Source organism: Molossus molossus, unplaced genomic scaffold, assembly GCF_014108415.1.
Source record: "Molossus molossus isolate mMolMol1 unplaced genomic scaffold, mMolMol1.p scaffold_m16_p_4, whole genome shotgun sequence".
NCBI classification, from domain to species: Eukaryota; Metazoa; Chordata; class Mammalia; order Chiroptera; family Molossidae; genus Molossus; species Molossus molossus.
The window spans coordinates 97014439-97038074 of NW_023425377.1; the positions used below are offsets into that span (position 1 = coordinate 97014439).

General features: G+C 39.1%; 1 protein-coding gene across 19 annotated transcripts in view; it reads left to right on the forward strand.

Annotated features, from left to right (window-relative positions):
* The window catches only part of RAPGEF2 (Rap guanine nucleotide exchange factor 2), a 247229-nt gene that overhangs the window by 36225 nt on the left and 187368 nt on the right, over positions 1-23636 (forward strand). The window contains exon 1 of one of the 19 annotated variants that reach the window (XM_036239946.1): positions 866-890. The exons of 15 other annotated variants lie outside the window; for them this stretch is intronic. Coding sequence is in view for 1 of the 4 variants with exons in the window: in XM_036239938.1 (XP_036095831.1) it covers positions 14800-14808 (9 nt within the window). In the remaining 3 variants the exon portion in view is untranslated. Of the gene's footprint in view, positions 1-865; positions 891-14714; positions 14809-14851; positions 14978-15561; positions 15587-23636 lie in introns of those variants that run through there. 3 more of the 19 variants (XM_036239938.1, XM_036239943.1, XM_036239944.1) reach the window with 3 other exon arrangements.

A 23636-nucleotide genomic window follows, 5' to 3' on the forward strand; every position in this document is an offset into this window, starting at 1 on the left:
TGTGAAATTGATAGGGCGGGAAAAGATTGATGGTAGGGAGACAAATTACTGCCTCTAAATGGATGAAAGCCTTAAAATAGACGCTTGATGGTTGCAGTGGAAAGGCGATGTTGAGGAGCAAGAACTGAGTGGGGTCTTGATCACGGATGTGGTTAAGAAGAAAGGAGAAAGTAGGTGGTTTAAGCTTTCAGTCCTTTGACATGATGAATGTTCCTTCTCTCCAGCCTGAATCATTGCCAAGCTTGAGTCCAGATTTGAAGATTCACATGCAGTGTGCCCATAGCCTGAACCTATGGAGTCCTTTGCATTGTTATATTTTTTAGCTGTGAGGCATTTTTTTTTAGATGGATCTATCCACATGCATATAGTTTTTTCAAAAATAAAAATTTAATTTCAGAAGAATTTTAGATTACAAGCGTTACAAAGATAGTATAGAGAGTCCTTGTATATCTCTCACTGGCTTTCTCCTATGGTTAACATCTGACACTACCACGATTCATTTGTAAAATCAAAAGAAACCAATACTATACATTAATGCTCCATAAACTCTTGACTTGATTCACATTCTACTAGTTTTTCCACGAATACATCTTTCTGTTCCAAAATCCCATCCAGGCTATCAAATTGCATTCAGTCATCATGTCTCCTTGGTCTCTAACGACCTGTGTTTCTCAATTGTTCCTTGTTTTTTTATGACTTGGATAGTTTTGAGGACTAATGATAAGTTATTTTATAGAATGTTTTTTAATTGGGGTTTGATGTTTTTCTAGTGATGAGACTGTGGATATGAGTTTCTGGGAGGAAGCCCACCAAGGGCTATTCTCATCACATATTATCAAGGGTACTGTCAACATAGGTTATCAGGATATGACCTGGACCACGTGGCTGAGGTAATGTTTGTCAGGTTTCTCTGCTGTGAGGTTATGTCACTCCTCCCCCCTGAGCCTATTCTCTGGAAGCACAATTTAAATCCATTCCACACTCTGCCTAGCCAGTGTGGCTCAGTGGATTGAGCATCACCCCATGGACTGAGAGGTCCCGGTTCTATTCCCAGTCAGAGCACATGCCTGGGTTTTGGGCTTGATCCCCAGTAGGGGGTGTGCAGGAGGCAGCCAGTTGATGTTTCTCACATCGATGTTTCTATTTCTCTCTCATTTCCTCTCTCTAAAAAAATCAATAAAAATATATTAAAACAACAACAACAGCAACAACAACAAAACCCAAACCAATCCATACTCAAGGATAGGGGAATTTAAGCCTCACCTCCTATATAAATTATTTGGAATTCTTCTCTAAGGAAGATTACCCGTTCTCTCTCATTTACTTATTCAATCAGGTATTCCTACCACTGTGGATTCAGGTATATTTATTTTATCCTTTGAGTTATAAATTACAGGTACATTATTTTATTGCTCAGATTTTCCCATCTTTGGACATTGGAGCCCTTTCAGGTTTGCTCTGGTATCCACTGGTGTGCCCCATCTTTTTTCCCCTTGAGCACTTTCTTACTTTCTGGTATTACTAAATGCTTCCGGTTCATCTGTGTTTTCCCCACCCCACTTCTAGAGTTAGCCATTTCTCCAAGTATCCCTGGTTTCTTTGGAAAATGATATTAGAAACCAAGATTTGGGTTGTTGGGTGTGCTCATTGCCACAGGGGTTGTGACCTCTTCTAGGCTCTCTTATTGGACAGAGCTAGGACATAAGTGTGCGCGCACACACACACACACACACCCCCCGAATACACATAGGTATAGTTTTGTGTTATAGCAAGGGATTTATTAATTAGAGAAAGGGAAACTGAGAAATTACCATATGGACTCGAGTATTTATAATTTTTTAAGTGGTATGTAGCTTAAATGTGTTCTTGGCTCAAACTGTCTTTCTTTTAACTTTCTAATTATAGGTTTTGCTGTCATATATAGTTGGCTAGTGAACATGCAAATGCTTGTTATGTGCCACTCTGATTATTCACACTTTTACATTAGTGACTTACTATATCCTTTCCATAAACTGTCTTTAACAGTTACGCTGCTGGCCTTAATTAGCATTAAAATTACATGGTTCAGTGGACATGAGTTGACTTAGATGAGAATTTTGGAACTAGATTGACCCTAGAGATCATCTGGTTCATTAGTTTGTTTTTTTTTTTTTACTGTACAGTGGAAACATCTGGACAGATTTACAAAATACTCATGCTGGAGTCTCACCCCCAGAAATTCTGACTGAATTGATTTGGACTGTGGCCTGGTCACTGACCTTTCTAAAAACTTTCCCCAGCTTATACTGAAGTATGGTTAAACTTGAAAACCACTGTTACAGTTCCTCATTCTGTGGATAACATACAATAAGACCCAATCTTACCAAATAAGTTCTATTTTGAGGATCGCAAGTCATTAATCAAATGGGTGCATTCAGCAAGACTGTTCAAGTAGTAGACTTTTAAATGCGTTTAGGTAGTATTAATAATTTAGAAATGTAACCAATGGTTTTCTAAGGTGATGACTTTGCATATCAGCAGAGGAGTGGCTAGATTTTCCCTGGAGGTATATACTCTTCTCTGCCTCTCTTGCTCCCCAACCTGTTTAAAAAACAATTCTCTGAATTGGATCTTTGCTGGTTCTTTGAGAGAATGTCCACTCCTTGGAAGTTATTCTTGTAGGCTTTTTAGGGAAGGCAACTATGCAAATATGTGAGTAGTGGATTTTTAAAGTAAAGCTGTGAATTAGCTAATCTTACGTTAGAAGGAAGCACACAGAGCTCACTGCTTGGAATGGTATATAATAGATGCTCCATTCATATTTGAGTGGATAAATTAAAGGACTGTATTTTAATTTTTAAACATGTTTCTACTCTTAGTCCATGAGTATTGTAGCCAGCAAGTATCTTTGCCTTCATTAACAGGCTGGTTAGATAAGGGATCTGACCCTTTCCAACTTGCTTAAGTTCTTCCTTTCTTTCTTTTTCATTAAACTTTGTTTTAATGGGTCTCAAAATTCTGTGACAGATTTTTGGTCAAGTTTTTTCAATGAAAAATACTGATTTTAAAAACTGCCACATACACACACACACAATCAACCCCAATGGTCCAGAAAGTATTCTCCTTTCTTTCTGAAGATTTTATGATGCATCGTAACCATTAACCAGTCTTTTACTATTAAGCTTATGGCCACTTGAGACAAACAGTTCTGAGATGGTTCTTCCACCACCGATCAAGACTGGGGTGGCAGGTATTGGGGATAATACTCATTTAGCCTTCTGAGCTCTCTGGGCAGAGTTGGTGACTTTGCTAGCTGCCTTCTTGTCCACTGCTCTGATGGCACCCACAGCAACTGTCTGTCTCTTGTCACCAACAGTAAAATGACCCAGAGGAGGATAGTCAGAGAAGCTGTCAAACACATGGGCTTGCCACAAACCATATAGACCAGATTTCAAAAGCTTCGGGCCGTCTTCCAGCTTTTTCTCAGAGCAATGATCAGTCTTTTCCATCAGCCCAGCAAATTTGCAAGCAACGTGAGCTGAGCGCCAGTCCAGCACAGGTGCACTTCTGGCATTGATTTGTCCTGGATGGTTCAGGATAATCACCTGAGTTGTGAAGCCAGGTGCTTCATTGGTGGGTCATTTTTGCTGTCACCAGCCCCATTGCCACAAAGAACATCTTTGACAGATACATGCTTGACACTGAAACCCACACTGTCCCCAGGAAGAGCTTCACTCAAAGCTTCATGGTGCACCTCAACAGACTTGACTTCGGTTGTAACATTGACTGAAGGAAAGGTGACCACCATGCCTGGTTTGAGAACACCAGTCTCCACTTGGCCCACTGGGGAAGTGCCAATACCGCCAATTTTGTAGATATCCTGGAGGGGCAGACACAGGGCTTGCCATTTGGACGAGTTGGTGACAGGATGCAATCCAGAGCTTCAAGCAGCGCGGCTCCACTGGCATGGCCATCTTTACAGGTGACTTCTCGGCCCTTGAACCAAAGCCTGATAGCACTTGGCTCCAGCATGTAGTCACCATTCCAGCCAGAAATGGGCACAAATGCTACTGTGTCAGGATTGTAGCTGATTTTCTTGATGTAGGTTCTGACTTCTTCAACGATTTTTTTGTATCTCTTCAGGTTATGGGGTGGCTCAGTAGAATCCATCTTGTTAACACCGACAGGTGTGTGACACCTAGTGTGTCAGTAGAAGGGCATGCCCACGGTCTGCCTATTCCTGGAGACACCTGCTTCCAGTTCACCAAAACCAGCAGCAACAATCAGGACAGCACAGTCAGCTTGAGATGTGCCAGTAATCACGCTTCTGATAAAGTCTGTGTGAGCTGGGGCATCAGTGATGATCACATGATGCTGGATGGTCTCAGATTTCCACAGGAACATGTCGGTGGCGATGCCATGCTTACATTCAGCTTTCAGATAATTCAAGACCCAGGCATGCTTGAAGGAACCCTTGCCCATCTCAATAGCTCCCTTGTCGATTCCACACATTTGTCGATCAGATGGCCAGTGGTGGTGGACTTGCCGGGATCTACGTGTCCAGTAATGACCATATTGATGTGAAGCTTTTCCTTTCCCACTTTGGCTTTGGTTTAGTGGTGGCTTTCATTCACAACACCCGTGTTCTGGTGGCAGACCCGTTGCGAAAAAGCTAACTTGCTTAATTTCTTTAGGCTCTAGTTTGCTTATAAAATGGAGAGTTAGATAGATGCTAAGGATGTTTCTAGCTCTAGTATTTTATGATTCAGTAACCATAAATATGACAGTACAATTATAAGTAAATGGTACTTGATCTCCTGGAAGCCCATAGGAGAGAGTATGTTTTTAGTGGACTAATTTGTGTGTTGTTGATATGGAGTTAGAACTAGACAAGTAAGTAAGTAGTTTGGTGAAATGCAAGAAAATTTACTAGGTAGGTAGGATTTGGAAAGGACAATAGAGGTTCATTCTCTCCTAACGAGTTTTGAATACTTCTAAGAAGTAAAGGAGGCATATTATATTATTGCCCAACTATTATTTTCTTAAATGTTTTTATCTTTTGAAATCCTTTCACTCATAAAGTTTTCTTTGTATTTTGAATATATACTGCTAGTATCGTTGAACTCAGATTACAGTCACATCCTTATGTAATCCCTTATTCCACTCACGTTATCTTTGTTTCTTGTTTTTTCTACGTTTTTAACACCTTGTGTACCGCATAGAAATCTCTAAGACATACACCAGGGGCCGCACGTTTTTGGGCAAACTACACGTTAGGTTCTGAGCTGCACTCATTTGAACCAGCAGATATCCATTCCCTAGCTACTTCAAGAATATAGAACGGTGTGCTGGTTTTCGAACTTCAGCCCTCTGGGCGAAGAGTCACAAATAAAATAATCCTATATTACCCTGAGTTTCAAAAACTAAAATAGCTAATGCAAGTGCAAACCCGAGTTAACTTGTGCGTGGTCCACAACATTTGGGCAGGAAAACATGAGTTAACTTGTGAGCGGTCAGAAATATGTTAATTCAGATTGCCTTAAGGACTGGTGACTGCGTGTAGCATTTAAGAAAGATCAAACGATTGGTGATAGATGTTTGGCTATATTAACACACTTGAAGATTAGTACAATGAACTGTGTCTGGAGATAGGTAGGATGCTGAGTTAGTGATTTTCTAAGGAGGTTTTAGAATATAGAAACCCTTGATTTAATCAATTTAAGAAAAAAACATATTTGGAACTAAAGATGCAGAAGGAATCAGTGACTTGCTCAGAATCCCAGGATTTGATTCCAGATCTCAGTAAAATTCCTTTCCATTCACTACATGCCTTTGTAAGAATTCTATACTAGGCTAAGTAGGTGAAAAAGGATGTTCTGTTGTGATAGTAATTGGTATGAGGATAATCCATGTACCATAGGTACAATTCTGTTAGCCTAGGAAGCCAGTCATTTATATAACTTACCAGAAATACATAGCACTGTTCGTTCTCAATAGCTTATGTATTACTTTGAAGTAATAATTTTCAAGGGTGAAACATTGAGTAATGATATTTGGAATTAAGAAAATACAGTAATTTCCATAATGTAAACCACAGAAATTAACACAGGGACACGTTTAGCTGGTGTGGCTACAGTGATTCTGAAATTAAGGAGAGGGAACAATCTTTATACTATGGTAGGGAGATAGTGAGATTTTAAAGTTTTCCAAAAGTGTAGATGGGTGGGAAAAAGTTGGAAAAACTTAGCACTTTAAGCCAATATGGAATTCCAGTTGAACAGTTTTAGTTTTTCATTTTAATAGTCTCTGGCACATTTAAAAAAAATTTCCTCTTCCTTATTTTGACAAGATCTAAGAGGATTAGAAAATGGAATGTTTAGGCAATTCTTCTTCCCTTTGGCCTTGAACAAAGGTGGGAATGTTCAATACTGTGATTCTATCTTGAGAAGAAACATATTTAATGGAAAGGATATAATGGACGTCTTTGTGAGAAAAGTTTTCATGTAGTGAAACGTGATGTTATCTGTTTTTCTAGTAGGATCATTACTGGGTTTTTAAAAAATAATTGTTTCCCACCCGAATTGATTCAATTTAGAACAGGAGAAACTCCTGGAATTAATGTGCGTGATATTGCGAAAGATGGGACCGTTCTCGAGGGTGTCTTTTTTTTTTTTTTTAAATCCTCACCCTAGGATGTTTTTCTATTTATCTTTAGATAGAGTGGGAGGGAGAGAGGGAAAGAAGGGGAGAGAGGGAGAGAAACGTTGGCATGAGAGGGACCGATCGACTGGTTGTCTCCTGCAGGACCTCAACCAGGGCTGAGGACAAATCGCAACCGAAGTACATGCCCTTGGCTGGAATTGAACCCACGTCTCATTGGTCTGTGGGCTGATGCTCTAACCGCTGAACCAAACTGGCCAGAGCTCAAGGGTGTCTTTTGATTTCTTCTCAAGGAATAACACAACACTCTTATCTCTTGGCAGACCTATGTCATTCAATTAGTGAATACATCCTTATTTACTATGTGAACTTTTTTTTTTTTTTTTTTTTTAATCTCACCCAAGTACATTTTTGCATTCATCTTCAGATAGAGCAAGAGGGAGAGAGGGAGGAAGAGAGAAAGAGAAACATCGATGTGTCACATCGACTGGCTGCCACCCACATGACCCCAACTGGGCTGGGGACAAACTGTAACCGAGGCACATGCCCTTAGTGGGAACTGAACCCAGGTCTCTCTGGACTGTGGGCCGAGGCTCTATCCGCTGAGCCAAACCGGCCAGGGCAAGGTGAACTCATTTTTAAAAGACCAACATGATTGATTTGAAAAACAATGTATTTCACTTGTCATGTATATTTTTGCAAAGTGTAGGCAGGCTAAATAATTACTTTGAAAACCGTCGCCTTTTATATACTTGCTCTGAAACTCTTAAGAAAAGTTTCCTTAATTAAAATATAAAGATTCATTGCCATTTGCAAAAACATGGATGAATTAGTGAAATTAAGTCAGATGGGAAAGGACAAACAAAAAATAACAAACGAACCAACAAAACAAACCAAAGCAAAATCATAGATAAAGACATTAGAATGGTGGTTACCAGAGGGGAAAGGGCGTTGGAGAGGGAGGGACAATTGGGTAAGGGCGTCAAATATATATAATGAAAGGAAACTAGACTTTGTGTGGGGAGCACTCAATAGAGTACACAGATGCCAAATTTATATAATGTTATTAACCACTGTTACCCGTTACCTCAGTACATTTAAATGAAAAAATTTAGACTTTTCACACAATCAATAATGTATATCAAGTTGAATTATTTTTTATTTATAATTTATCATTTCCAGCTTTCTTCAACTCTTTTCAAGATTCTAACCTAAAATGAAGTCATCATTCAAATTCAATATTTGGATTTAGTAGTGTCAAACTCAGCCCTAGCCAGGTGGCTCAGTTGGATGGAGCATTGTCCCATGCACCAAAGAGGTTGTGTGTTCAATTCCTGGTCAGGGCACATACCTAGGTTGTGGGTTTGATACCCGGTTGGGGTGCCTACCAGAGGCAACTGATTGATGTTCCTCTCTCTCTCTGCATCCTTCCTGTCTCTCTAAAATCAATAAACATATCCTCGGGTGAGAATTAAAAAAAAAAAAAAAAAGGCAAACTCATAAAAACACCATTTCAAATTGTTCTTCTAAAGCACTGTGAAAATGCAAACGTAGGGAATAACTGTGTTTGCTCAGGTTATTACTGCTCTCTCTGGGTAAAGTTAGTAGTGTGCTTAGTCCAGCTGAAATGGTGATCGTATTTATTGTAAATATAAATTATAATTACTACTAATAAAGGGTAGATAACACAGGCAGAAAGCATTCTAAGCTTGAAATTTGGGCTTACGTAGAATTTAAAAAAATAAATGTACATTGGCAAGAGGCACCAGGATATCCTTGACCAACCAGATGGGGTAGATAAATGGTTTAAAGGGACAATTCCTTTTCATGTGCTGGGGAAGGAGATGTGTGTGCCTAACTGAAAGAGTAAGGTCTGCTTTTACCAGCCAGGATCCTGAATTTAGCAGAGGTTGGGAGGAAAGGACTAGAATTTATTCTGGAGATATTTAGTTTATCGTAGTAGATTTAGAAGGCTAGATTATTGATTTCATTTATAAGCTGTGTGAACTTGGCCAAGTTTCTTAAGCCATCTGAACTTTCTCATCTGTAAAGTAGGGGATAACGAAGAACCTAACTCATGACTTTTCTGAGGATTGAAAATGATCCTTTTCTAACAAGTGACTTTTATAAGTTTGATAGTACTGAATCTAATGATTGAATTAAGACAGTGGCTACATTTTAGGTACAGTCTTGAGAAGAGTTGGGAAAAATAAATCATAAACAAAAAAAATCAAATTTATATATATATCTTTTTTAATCTTTATCTGAGAACTGTAAGGAATCGGGGGCGCCGCCGAATAAAACAGAGAAGAGACTGGAGAGCCAATCAGCCGAATAAACAGGGATCAGGCTTTATTGGGTGCACTCCGGCGGGTTCACAGACTCCGGGGGTCAGGAGTCCGGGAAGCCGCGCTCAATGTAGGGACTTGTGTCTTTTATATCTGCCTGTTGTAGCTGGAATTTGTCCCTTAGGGTTTGGCCCTGCGGGGGCTATGCATGGAACCTCTGGAATGTGAGTGATAAGAGCAAGATGGGAGTTAATCTACAAGCTCGAGGCAGGCCGTTCAGGGTGGGAGGCAAGGCTGAGCAAGGAGACAATGGTCGAGAGCACTTTGCCTGGTGCCAGTCCCCAGGCTATGGGACAAGGACATTTTTGCATTTATCTTCAGGTAGAACAGGAGGGAGAGAGGGGGGAAGAGAGAGAGAGAGAAACATCAACGTGAGAGAGACACATGGAGTGGTTGCCACCCACATGACCCAACTGGGGCCAGGGACAAACTACAACCGAGGTACGTGTCCTTAGCGGAACCGAACCCGGGACTCTCCTGTCTGCGGGCCAGTGCTCTAACTGCTGAGCCAAACCGGCCAGGGCTATATAAATTTTCTGAGCAATAAGAAAATAGTTAGGATAGCTTAGAATACTGTCTAGTATAAGGTAGTGTTCAAATACAATCATTTAAAAAATTAATGGTACAACTGTTATTTAATTGTAATGATATAACTATGAAATTATTATTACCCCTTTTTATAAATGAGACTCAGGACTTTGTTAATTTGCTTTGTTGTAGGAAAGCTGAGATTGAAATCCAAGCTTTTAAATTCCTAAGTTGGGCCACTGCTCCTCAATATGCTATTAATCTGTTTTCCTAAAAGGAATAACAAATACTTGTATATATTTATTGCAGAAATTTAAGTAGGAGCTTGCCATAATTAATCATTAAGATGTCTTCTGTTAACATTTTTTATTTAACTGGTTTATGGCATCCTTGATTAGTTATGTTACTATATGGTAGCTGTAAAGCTAACTTGCTGTAAACAAAAACCATGATTTTTATACCCTATCTGGAATATCAGAATTCTGCTTTCACTATGCCATCAAGCACCATAAGGTTGGCAAGTACAGTGGTAATTTGGTGCTTTTGCAGATTGACAGGAGCCAATGATTCCTTCAAGTGTTCCCTTTATTCCTGTCTCCCAAACCCAATCATATGAATTACTTGCGGGAGTGAAGGCACAGATTCTATTTATCATACTTGTAGATTCCTAGGTCTCCTGAATTAATGATTTAGTGTAGAAACAGAGGAGCTCAGGAATATGTACTATTTAAAAAGCTCATCGTGTGACCCGATGTTCAGTTAATGTAGAACCATTTTCCCACCTGCCATGTAGCTTGGTTCATTCGCTGTTCACTTTATTTGGCTGGTCAAGATTCTTGCACTGTCCATTCAAGACGAGGAGAGGATAATGCTCTTTTGTACCTTCTTCACAAGGAACTTCATGACCTATAAATGTCAATAAACATATGCACATTCCATTAACCACGAGGTTAGGACTGCAGCTTTGCCCTTTGCTGCAAGGATCTCACTCAGATGGTTGTAATTGAGTGACCCTTAATGAAATTGTGATGTAATAGCAATAAAAATGCTAGCCTGGAGGGTAGATCAGATCAGTGGCAGTTTTTTAAAAAAATCAACAGTGTTATTACAAAGCTTTTGGAAGAGATCGGAGCCTTAATGTTTTCATTCATTGTTGTGGATACTTCTAAATTGTGTGTTTGTTATATTCATCCATTATTGCTGATACTTCTAAGTTGTATTGCTGAATTATGTGTTTATTGTATTCTTTACTTTCCAGTGTTGGGATTATAAGCCTATAACCCTTTAAAGTGCTTTCTAGGATTTCAAAGTCAAGCCTTTGACTTCAGCTTGACTATTTCTGTTATGCTCGATGAATGAGTGGCTTTTTTAAATTTTTTTTATTTTAGAAGAACAGGTTTTACAAGACTACGAGTTTCATTGCACTTGGTATCTATAATCTATTTGTGAAAAGGAATTCTTCACCAAGTGTGTTCTTTGGGATGGAGGGAAAACTTAAGCAATAAACAACTTTAAACTTTGTATTGCGGTTCCTTTCCTTGTCCAGTAGGGAGACGTCTGCGGCAGTGTTAGTGACTAGTACCTGTGCTGCCTTAATGACGTTCCTTTTCCTGGTTGGTTCTTCCCTCAGTTTGTTTATCCAGCATTTCAGAGTTATACTGAAAGTTGATATTTTCTTTTTAAAGGAGGTAAATATGAACTGGAAGGTTTTAATAATTGTTGTTATTAAGAGTGTCTGCATTCCATTTTTTGCCACAGAAGTGAGAAAGGGAAAGTTTCCACTTATTCTCCCCACACCCAACCCTACAAGTCGGTTCTAGAAACTACAATTCAGTGATCTTCTATCTTTCATTGTTCTTTTTATCTGGGAAAACATTGTTACTTAGGTGTAAGTATTGCTATGAAAGAAAATAAACTATATTTGAACAAAAAGCAAAGGAAGACATGTAACTGTCCATTGGTTCTCTTTCTTGTGTCCTGGGTCTGGAAAGACTTTAAGATTAATAAACGAATCTCCAGTCTTCCATGGGGGCAGTACCATCTTTATTGAAAATACTTAAAAGATTATCAGAGGTCATTCAACAATTTCCTACCTAAATCTCTCTCCTTTTGAGTAGTAGACCTCTGTAATTTACAGAGTGTCTTATTGAACATTTTATGCAAATATTCTTTTCTTTGTGGGGAGGGAGAAATATAACTACCAATAGTATGGTTGGCAAAAAAGAAGAAAGTAGAGCTCACTAGTCATGCATTAGAGCATCTGGAAAAGGTATCTTGAAAAGCACACATAACTAAGTCTTTTAATTTTGCTCATTTTGTACAATTTATTTTTATTTTATTTTTATCCTCACTCGAGGACATTTTTTGCATTTATCTTCAGATAGAACAGGAGGGAGAGAGAGAGAAACATCCATGTGAGACATTGACTGGTTGCCGCCCACGTGACCCCAACTGGGGCCGGGGACAAACTGAGACTAAGGAATGTGCCCTTAGCGGGAACCGAACCCAGGACTGTGGTCCGTGGGCCGATGCTTTAACTGCTGAGCAAAACCAACGAGGGCTCATTTTGTACAGTTCAATCTTATCAAGAAGGATGACATTTTATTGGGAGTATTTGCTAAATTGGACCTGGGAACTTGAAGGAACCAGAAATGTCATTGGCCACCTTGCTGGAATCCCTTACTCAAGTATCAGTCTTATGTGGCATTATGGAGTTTGGCTAATTCGTCCCCTCCCCCTCACATTTGAAAGAATAGCAATTCCTCTATAATAACCACTGTGTAAGTGTTTTATATACCTTATCTAACTTGATCTTCCCAGCAGCACTGTAAAGTGTAGTTATTATCCTCAATTAAGCTTAGAAATGTTAAGTAACTCTCCCAGTGTCTCACAGCAATAAAAAACAAAGCCAGAATCAGCAACTAACTTCTGATGCCAAGATACTTCCTTTTAATTGTTACCCTTGCCCACCCCTGTCATTTACAGTGACTATTTGTAGTATCTCCTTTAACTTTTGCCCTTCTGGATCATGCCACTGTTTATATTTTGCATCCTACTTCCGTTTTACAAGCAAGAATATAGAAATTCAAATTCCACTGTATGCCAGCATTGGCAGGACATTATTATTACTCTCAGGGAAAATATGTTGCCTGAATCTGTGTAGACAAAATCAGTATTTCTTTTTCTTTGATTTTAGGACTCATGATGGCGTCAAACTATGGGTATTTTCTAGAAAACTGAGCATAGTGGTCTTGTCCACGAGTTCAATTAAAGAAATAGTTCAGCCCTGGCTGGCTAAGCTCAGCGGTTAGAGCTTCAGTTCGTGGACCGAAGAGTCTCGAGTTTGATTCTGGTCAAGGGCTGCGGTTTGTCCCCAGCCCTGGTTGGGAATGTGCAGGAGGCAACCAATCGATGTGTCTCTCACATTGATGATTCTCTCTCTTTTTCTCTCTCCCTCCCTTTCTCTTTCTCCCCTTCCCTCCCTCCCTCACACTCTGTCTGAGGATAAATGGAGAAATATCCTTGGGTGAGGATTAAAAAAAAAAAAAATTTCGAAATCAAGTTTGACCACTGAAAAATTGTCTAAATATATAATATAGCAAATTAAATTTGAGGCATTATATTTTCTAGTCTACAAAATTTCAACTATCCGTTCTGGCTGGATGACCCAATTGGTTGGAACATCGTCCTGTAAACCAAAAGGTTGGGTTTGATTCTTGGTCAGGATACATGCCTAGGTTGCAGGTTCAATCCCTTATTGGGGTGCATCTGGGATGTCTGTCTGTCTGTCTGTCTCTCTCTCTCTCCTCCCCTCTCCCCCTCCCACCCTCCCTCTTCTTCTCCCTCTCCCTCCCCCTCCCTCCCTTCCTCTCTTTCTAAAATCAGTAAACACATCCTTGGGTGAGGATTAAAAAAAAAAAAATCTATCTGTTATTTAAAAGGATTTGTACATTGGCTAGGCCATGGTAGATCCATCCATTTATCAACCCATTCATTGCTTTCTGGGTTTGTTTTGCTCTTTTGTTAGGTACTTTCTTATGATTCAAACAATTTTTTGCTCCTTTCAAAACAATTAGCATAATATAAAAATTCTGCGGCTTGAACTCCTTAGCTGTATGGAAGTGATTTTAATTGACAGTGTGCCCAGTAGCCTTGTCAATGTGTGTGGCAGCACCCTAGTCATGGGAGGAAGCGGCTGTACCCTCTTTCTTAACTTAGGAAGAATGGGTGCTGCTGTTCTCCGAACCTCAAGCGAACACTACTGTGTGCAAATGTGAGGCAGTTATAACACAGATATTATTGATCACCCTCGAGCCATGCTTTTATCAATCTGAGAGGAAGGAGAATTCATTTTGACTGTAACACCTACATTTGAAATGTGGCATTAGTTTCACATTAATTGGATACTTACATTTTTTTAGTTTAACAGGATTTTTTCCCATCAGTAAACTATCTTTGTTCAACATTGCATTAATATTCTAGCTGTGCAAAGACTTTGGAAAAGTCATCATGTCAAGTATATTACAGATGGACGCATGTCTATGTATCCTTATTTTTAAAATGTATCTTTTACTTATTGATACTTCTTCCCTGTCAATAGTCATCCTGTATAAAACGTTGACAATAGCTAGTATCTAGGCAAGTTTAATCTTTCTCAAACTCAATGAAGAACATACCTTCATCCTCATTTTGCAGAAAAGGAGAGTTGAGGAAATCGCCCAAGGTCACATATGTAGTAAGTGGTAGAACTAAGCCTCAAACCCATCTCTTTCTGATTTTATTTATTTATTTCATTACTGATTTTTAGAAAGAGAGGAAGGGAGAAAGAGAAACATTGATGAGAGGGAACATCAATTGGCCACCTCCTGCATGCCCTCCTTTGAGGATCGGGCTCACAACCTGGGCAGGTGCCCTGACCAGGAGTTGAACCGACAGCCTCTTGATGCATGGGTCGATGCTCAAGCACTGAGCCACACCAGCTGGGCACTCTTTCTGATTTTAAAGCTGCACTCATAGCACAAGAATATTCTTGGTAGTTTTGGGACTATGGCTAGGTGTTTCTTTCACTTATTTGAATAGCACATATGGAAAGAAAAGCTACTTCAAAGTTGATTGCATTATAGCCACAGAACTTAGACTAGCGTCAGATGTTTAGCCTTAATATGATCATATAATTTATCTTTTTCTACATGTAACAAGCTGTATGGATGAACATCTGGTACTTTGTGCTTTAAAGCAATGACTCCAAAAGGAAGTGGACTTGATTTAAGTGAATTTGTAATGCATGCTGTATGTAAGTAATCCAGTAAATCATCATTTTTTCCCTCTTTCACAGTGATACTTTTTGAATGCAAGGCAGGAGTTCATATTCGAGTTTACTTAACCCCAATTGAGGTTTAAAAGATAAAAATACTGAAGCAGTTTCTTCTGTCATTTGTCCTATGCTACATTTTTAGTCTTCGGTGAGTTTCCTGTGATCACATATTTGGAACCAATTAGAAATTAAAGTTCTTTAAAGGTATAGGTTTTGATTTTATAACTGCTTTTGATCAAAGATATGTGATTGCAGTAGGGGAAAAAGAACACGAGGAGGCGAAAAAGGACGGCAGCTGGAACGGGGACCTGCTTTCACGCACATAGTTTAAAAAATCCTGGGTGTAATCATAAAAAGGGTATAGCTCTGTAGTGTTCTAAATATTTTGAGATACAGGTGTTAATTTGTTTTTATAAATTGATCATTCATATGAATTTTTAAAATTCTGTTCGTACAACTGAATTTTTTAACGAATTTCTTCTGTAATAATTGGGTTCGGAAAGCAGGTAGTTAGAAGAGATTTGAACTGTATTTGGAGGTAGTTTCGTTTGATTATATTATTATTATTTTTTAATCCTTAATCGAGGAATAATTTTCCATTTATTTTTCAGACAGAATGCAGGGGCAGAATGGGGGGGATTGATGTGGCTGGGGACTGAGCTGCAACTGAGGCACATGGCCTTGACCCAAATGGAACCCGAGACTCTGGTCCCTGGGCCGACACTCTAACCACTGAGCCAAACTGGCCAGGGCAGAGGTAGTTTTCTTTCAAAATAGTTAAATTATATTTTCAAAACTTTGCATCATATATCATTGGTAGTTTCCCTGGAGTTTTTCTTTCTGTAGAAAATGTTCAGATTGTGCTGTGATAGTTTCTTAATTCTAGCCATGTGTAATTGCTTATCTTCATAAGATATTAAATTTGATCCCTGGTGTGTGTTCAGGCATGATGAATAAATCAAGAATGCTAATACCTTTCAAGAATCTAATGGTTGCTTAATAGAGGCAGTTAAGACTTGTTTTTTGGGAGCTACAGCAATTTAGCTTATCTCCCATATATGTTCTAAACTTACATAATCTTTTAAAGCATGCATTATAAGTTTCTGGGGAGAAAATCCTCAGAATATAGCCTGCAAACAGTTGTAAACGTTTTGCTCATTTATATGCTGGCTCTAACAAATTTTTAAGTGTTTATTAAAATTCTGGGAATCTTTATATATATTGAAAAAAAAAATCTGTAATAACAGTCCTAATTGTTATTAGAAAATAACTTTCAACCTCCAGGGAAGCATGCTGTTAAATCTTCACACTTAGTATTTGGGTTTGTTGTATACGTTGATGAACCTGGACTACAGGACCTCCGTAAACTGACCCACACCTGCACACATGCTTCTCAGCTACCAAAACAGCACCTATGGGTGTTGCTGGAGTTCTCTCATGTAATCTTCACAACAACCCATGTGGGTTGAGCATTGGGTTCCTCACCATTTTTCAAATGGAATTGATTCTCAGGTTAAGTAACTTTATGCAGGTGGCTGAGCTGTGCATTTTAGCTCAGCCTGGCACCGGGGCTCAGTCTTACCCACTGTGCTAGCTGCAAGGTATATTATTGGAAATATTTCAATAGTCTCTTCTGTTTTTCCTTGTAATATCCTCCCCCCCCCCCGCCCCGTCATATTACGCAGAGAGAGAAGAAGTTGGTGAAATATCCGTGTGTAGGCAGTGAACCATAACTATAATCTTTTTGTTACCTGCTAACCTTTTTATTCCCAAACACCTCTTCAATTAGGAAGTATTTCTAATGACTTAACACATTTGCCGAGAGCTGTGTAAAGTGCTTAATTTTTGTTTTAAAAATTTTGCCGTATTATTCCAGAAAGGATAGATAATTACTAGATATTTATCCTTACTGGAAGATGGGAGTGCTTAAATACTGTAAGTCCTCACTTAACATCAATAGGTTCTTAGAACTTCGGCAAAATTACATAATGAAACCAGTTTTACCATAAGCTGGTAGATGCAAGCAAGAGTTAAGTTCCTGTGGTATCCCATTAATTTAAAATGAAACAACATTGAACACAATGGTGTTATTTAAGGACCTGCTGTAAATGGTTATTTATTTGTAGTGAAAAAAATTTTTTCTATCCTCACTTGAGGATATGTTTTTTATTGATTTTAGAGAGAGAGAGAGGGAGAGAGAGAAACATGGATATGAGAGAAGCATCAGTCATCTGTCTTTTGTATGTGCCTTGACCAGGGATTGAACCCGAAGCCTTTAGTGTATGTGATGGCGCTCCAACCAACTGAGCCACCAGCCCAGGGTGAAAATGTTTTTTTTTTTTTTTCCTATTCAGATAATTTTCTGTATTATTATTGTACCTTTTTTACAAGTTTATTCAAATGTGGTGGAAATTTTTTTCTCAGAAAACTCCAGTAACATCCTCTTGGTCCTTCATATAATGAGTTACTCATGGAGACATTTTATTGTGAGGTGTAAATATTGAGGATTGAATAAGCACTCTGTTTTGATGATGAATTAGCTGTGGTTACCTGCGGATGCTTACTTTATCTTTTGGGGTAAAATCGCTTGTTTATATTGATAGAATAAAGCAAATGAGAAAGATTATAGAAGTTCAATGACAGACAACGTGAGCGTTCCAAAATATGTCTTTATTTTTATTTCCAGAATTTTTTTATTTTTAATTTTTTTCAGCTTCATTGAGGTATAATTGACATATAAAACTGTAAGAGATATAAAGTGCACATCGTGGTGATTTGATCTATGTCTACATTGTGAAAGGATCCTCCTTTGAGTTAATTTACATATCTGTCACCTCATTTTTATCATCTTGTTGTTGTTGTTTAGAACATTTAAGTTCTGTCAACAAATTTCAAGTATGCAGTAAAGTGTTAAACTGTATTCACCATGTTGTATGTTGGATCCTCAGACCTTATTCATCTTATCACTGAAAACGTGTGCCCTTTACCAGCCTCTCCCTGTCCCCCACCCCCCAGCCCCTGGCAACTACTCTTTTTTCTGCTTCTATGAGTTTGACTTTTTTTTTTCCTTTTTTTAAGTTTCCACATATAAGTGATACCATACCAAGCAGTATTTATCTTGCTCTCTTTGGCTCATTTCACTTAACGTAATGCCTTCCAGGTTCATCATGTTGCAAGTGACAGGATTTCCTTCTTTTTTAAGTCTGACTAATATTCCAGTATATAAATATAACACATTTTCTCGATCTATTTAGCTTTCCGTTGACACTTAGCTTGTTTCGTACATTGGCCATTGCAAATAATGCTGTGTAAGTCCATATTTTTTACATTACATATTGCAGAAAATAATTTGGTTTTAATTACAAAAATGAAAGATTGATTAAAAAATGATGTTCATGCTTCTTAAAATCCATAAGTTAACTTAATCCAGTCAGCACTGAGTCAGTCCTAGAAAATTTTGTGTTAAAAATTAATCTATTTAAATAATTTGATGGGCATAGACATGATAATTACCTTTTTTAGTGGATTGGGGACAAATGTATTCATTGACTCAACACATATATTTTATTGTTGTTGTGAATCCTCAGCCGAGTATATTTTTCCATTAATTTTTAGATAGAGTGGAAGGGAGAGAGGTGGAGAGAGAGAGAGAGAGAGAGAAACATTGATGTGAGAGAGACACATCAATTGGTTGCCTCCTGCACAACTCTGACCAGGGCCAGGGATGGAACCTGCAACCCAGGTATGTGCCCCTGACCGGGAATTGAACCTGCGACCCTTTGGTACTTGGGCCAATGTTCTGATGCACCGTACTGAGCCATACTGGCCAGGGCAACTCAACACATTTTAATGGAGGGCATAGCATAGGCTAGGTACTGTGTAGTTTTAAAAGATTCCCAGATGGTATACTGAAAGGTCCAAGAGGATCTGAAACACAAGTGGACCTCAGAACAGTGGAAATCATGTTAGATCTCCAGGTGAGTGGGAAGAAACAGTAGTACACAGACAAGATGACCAAAGGTAGAATTTTAGGTTCAGAACGTTGCCAATTGCTTTTAGTATAATTAGTATTACATTGGTTTGTATCAAGGCATGTAGTCATTTATAAATTACAAACTACTTTTTAAGTCATATGTTATTATTGGACTTATTTTGTTTTTCTAAATTGCTGCTGAAATTAAGCCTACACTGAATTTTAGCTTTCGGGAAAGGTGATTGTGGAGAGGTAAGATCAGAGATGAAACAGCACCAGGACTAGTTTTAAGTTTAATGGTTAGTTAAGTATAAGGATAACATGTACACCACCAGTAATTTTTTCTTTGTTAAAGGGGAGCGGAAAGGAGGGGGAGAGGGGGAAGGGGGAGAGAATATGAATGGTTACAAGAAAATGAGAATGCATTTGAAAGGGATGAATACAAGAAAACCTATTTGGGACTTGAAAGTTCTGTAGCATATATATACTCTTGCTTATTATGGAGTCAAATTTTGTGTGTTGGGGGGGGTAGCAGCTTAAAAACTATTTTTGATTTCTTTCCTTTTGGTAATTATTAGCTATAAAGCATCTACTTGTGGGATTGTTATGGAAATTAGAGGTAATAGACGTAGAACATCCAGCACAGTGCCTGGCATATGATAGGTAGTTGTTATTATTTATAAATAAATTACTCTTCAAACTCTGGCCAGGTATACCCCAGGTTTCTGGTTCGAACCATGGTCAGGGTGCATATAAGAAGCAACCAGTTGCCCAGCTGGTGTGGCTCAGTGGATTGAGCATTGTCCCATGGACTGAGAGGACCCAGTTTGATTCCTGGTCAAGGCACATGCCTGGGTTACAGGCTCCATCCCCTGTGGGAGGTGTGCAGGAGGTAGCCAATCGATGTTTCTCTCTCATGTCGAGGTTTCTATCTCCCTTTCTCTCTCTCTCTTAGAATCAATAAAAACATTAAAAAAAAAAAAAAGAGAGAGAAGCAACCAATGAGTGCATAAACAAGAGGAAAAACAGATTGATGTTTCTTCTCTCTCCCTTTCTCTAAAATCAAATTAAAAAAAATAAGTTCTCTACATAACATATATAATACAGTAAAATGGTTTAAATGTCTTGAAACAATAGGTTTGCAATCAATATATTCGCCTGATAATTTATATTACTAAGCTGTTGAGATATGACATCTTTACAAAAATAATACTAAATACAGCCCAGTATCAAAATGGTGAACTGAGTACCAGGTCATAAAAGTACAGTGTCCATGGTATTTATTGACTTAGTCCAGTTTGCTATTTTTGTGTTAGTCTTAGGAAAACAAAGTCCCCAGGCTGTGAAATGCTACAAAACCACACAGTGTGGCACAGAACACACACTATACCCCTTTGACAATCTTTAGTATTATGTATTCCTGCTGAAAATCTTTAATATTGGAATATATTCTGCAAACTTAAAAAAAACAACAACAACAACCTAACACAAAGAGCCTTTTATGTTTCGTGAAGGAATTTTTTTTTTTTTCCCCGGGGAGCAGAGAGGGGGAAACAGTCTGTGGAATAAGTTTATTTAATATGACATCAGTTGAATAAAGCCAGCTGTGAGTAATTATATCTGATATTTGATTTCCAGCTGTTTTGTTGAACTATTATTGGTTCTCAAGGTATTTGGATATTAATTAAATGATGACTTCTTATAAAGGAGTCTTGTTTAAAGTTATGCTGCCTCAAACAGAACATTTAAACATGGGCCACATCGTACAAAGTTTTCGTTCTTTCTGGTGCAACTGTTGTTCTAAAGTCAGTACAAATGTGGTCCCTCTCTGGGAGCATATGGTCTTTATTGAGTATTGCCTTTATTGACTTGTTCCCACAGATATTTCACATACATATTAAAGAACACCAACAATAAAAACAAACCTGTAATAAGTTCCTTATGAATGATGCATTATTAAAGGTCTTGGTCCGAGGAGGGGAGAGTAGGTAGAGAGGCCTGAAAAGGCATCTCCGAGGGTGTGGGTTGAGCTGCCCATCGGACGGACCTGTGCGAGGCCGAGGCTGGAGCAAGCGTGCTGGGAGGCAGACAAGCTTTCAGGGAGGCCGGAGCAGAGGAAACGTGGGGGCAGGCTGGCGCAGGGCCTCAGGCCGGGCTGGAGCAGCCGCCGCTCCTGGGCGCAGTGCAGATTTGGTGATCGATGGGTTTTTCACTAGCGGAGGGGCTCAGCTGAACACGGTTTGGGATTCCTCGTCTTGTTTATGTTATGCATGATAAAATGGGAGAAGACCCTGAAACTGTTCATGCACTGAAAATAGAATGGAAAAATATACGACAGGAGACTTAACAGGATTTTAAAATGGATTAAATGTAGGAAAACGAGAAAAGAGCTCCATCAGTCGCAACGTCAAATTGACGATGATTCCCAGGGATTTACTGGGATCCGGGGTGCTGAGACCAGTGGCAGAAGAGAAATCTGAGGGTGTAGCTAGTCTTTTGGGGGGAAATGTAGTGTGAATTTTAGTTACCATTTTAAGTGATGCTTCAGCAGCTTCACACTGCAACTCATCAGCTGGTGATTGCCGTAGTTTGCAAGAAAAGCCGGGGTCTAGGAGTCGCAGGTAAAGGTGAGCTGAGAGTAGATGTTATTTCTAAGTGAAAGGACCCTTATGAAGAGACCAAGGCTGGAGGCAGACTTGGGCCGCTCACCTTGGAGAGCGCGGGTGCCACCCAGGGCCCTGTGAGGAGGCCTTGGGACCCCGGAAAGGGATCCGGCAGCAGACACCTTTTTTGACATCTCATGCTCACCTTTCCTCTGTCGTTTTATCTCCTTATTGCTTATTACTATCAAACACCTTTTTATGCTTATTCCATCTCTCTGTCTCACTAGATGTAATATCCACTAGACTTTAATATCTGCATGGACAAGGATTTTTGTCTGTTTCGTATACTAGTGCATCGGGGCAAAGATTAGATTCCAAAAGGTTATACAATAACTGGATAGTTGAGAAAATGGACAAAAGGGGTGAACCTCTCATTCCAGAAATTTGGCCAAGAAGTACAGCTGTTGCTATAGAGGGTTTAGGAGGGGTCAAGGGAAGATTTTCTGAGGCAGGAAACTTGGTCATTTCTAAGAAGAAAATTGAAAATGATACAGAGAACACAATGTTAATAGTTTAAAAATCTGGGTGTGTATTATTAGTTCATGTGTGTACTCTGTAGGCTTGAATGACTGATTTCAGAAAAGGCATGCAAAAAGGCGATGAAGAAGAAAAAGTTCTTGTTCTGTTTTTGTGTGTGTGTGTGTGTGTGTGTTCTTTTTTAATTTGTAAGAGTTTAATTTTTGCTTAGGGTACTAATACTAAAGGCAGAATCAACATGCATTTTTTTTTTTTTTTCGGGGGAGAGGTGGTGAAGCAGGCTTTACTGGTCTGTTTTTGCACTTAATCCTCTACTTACAGGTTAATTGGTTTCTTTGGGCAATACCTGTGTATTTGGTGGAATCTTCACTGATGTGAGAAGCAAGGGTTTGCAAAGGTTGTATGTGGACCATTTCAGTGGCATCTGATAGTGACTTTCATGAATAAAGCAATGCTTGGGTTCCATCAGGATAAGAAGTGTAACTGGTAGTATTTATCTGCCATATATCCAAGGGTTAATGACACCCAGACTCAAGAGTGTAATGTGGTAGATTTAGTTCCATAATTATCTATTGTTTCATTTTGAAATTTAAAATAGGCAGGGGCTTATGGATCTAGCTAAGTCGTGTCTTTATTATTTGTCATGTTTCCAAATAATACGTTTTTTTTTTTTTTTTTTTATCCTCACCCGAGGACATTTTTCCATTTTTTTTTGTTTTTTTTTTGTTCAGGTAGAGTGGGGGGGGAGAGAGAGAGAAACATCGATGTGAAAGAGACACATCGAGTGGCTGCCACCCGCACAACCGACCAGGGCCGGGGACAAACTGCAACCGAGGTACATGCCCTTAGTGGGAACTGAACCCGGGTCTCTCAGGACCGCAGGCCGACGCTCTAACCGTTGAGCCAAACTGGCCAGGGCCAAATAATACAGTTTTTATAAGAACTCTATAGAACCTCTTTTGGACTGTATCAGTTGCTTAGGGAATTCCACAAGGAAGTTACTTCTTTACTTCCTATAAGTGTATGTTATTTTTGAGCCTAATTGAGTTTAAATAACCAACTCGTTCACTAGGCTTAGTTCCGGGTGAGTGTTGGATGTTTTCACAAGCCAAGTCTCCCAGAATTACTGCTAATGATAACATTCGAAAGAATGTACTTACAGGTATTCCTAAAGCACACAGCTTAAGCGCACATTTAGCAGGTGGAACATTACTGCCAATATGGGAACGACCTGTGAATAGGGAGGAAGAGAGTGTGTCCTTTGCCTTTCTCTTTCTCTTTCTCTTTCTCTCCCTCCCTTCCCCAAGTTCATTGCAGAGCTGACCTTTGGCTTTGACAGCCGACTAGGGGCAGGGCGGTGGAAGGCCAGGGCCCACACATGTTTCGTGTAGCCCGTGGTTCTGCTTAGCTGGTTTTCACCCCCAGAGTCACACAAATTTATTTGTACTGTTTGTCACAGCCATTGTATATATTTTTATTGAGCTGCAATACATTTAAATAAGTTGATACAAATGCACTTTGGAAATGATTCATTTCTCTAAAAGGACTCGGTGCTAAATATGAGATCGAATCACATTTCCTTATGGGTAGTAGATACTGAATAATGGGTTGTCGAGTGAAAGAGTAAGGTTATAGATACTTGTGATTTCTGGGGTAATTTGCTTAATATGTAGTTTGAGGGGAGAAGACTCTAT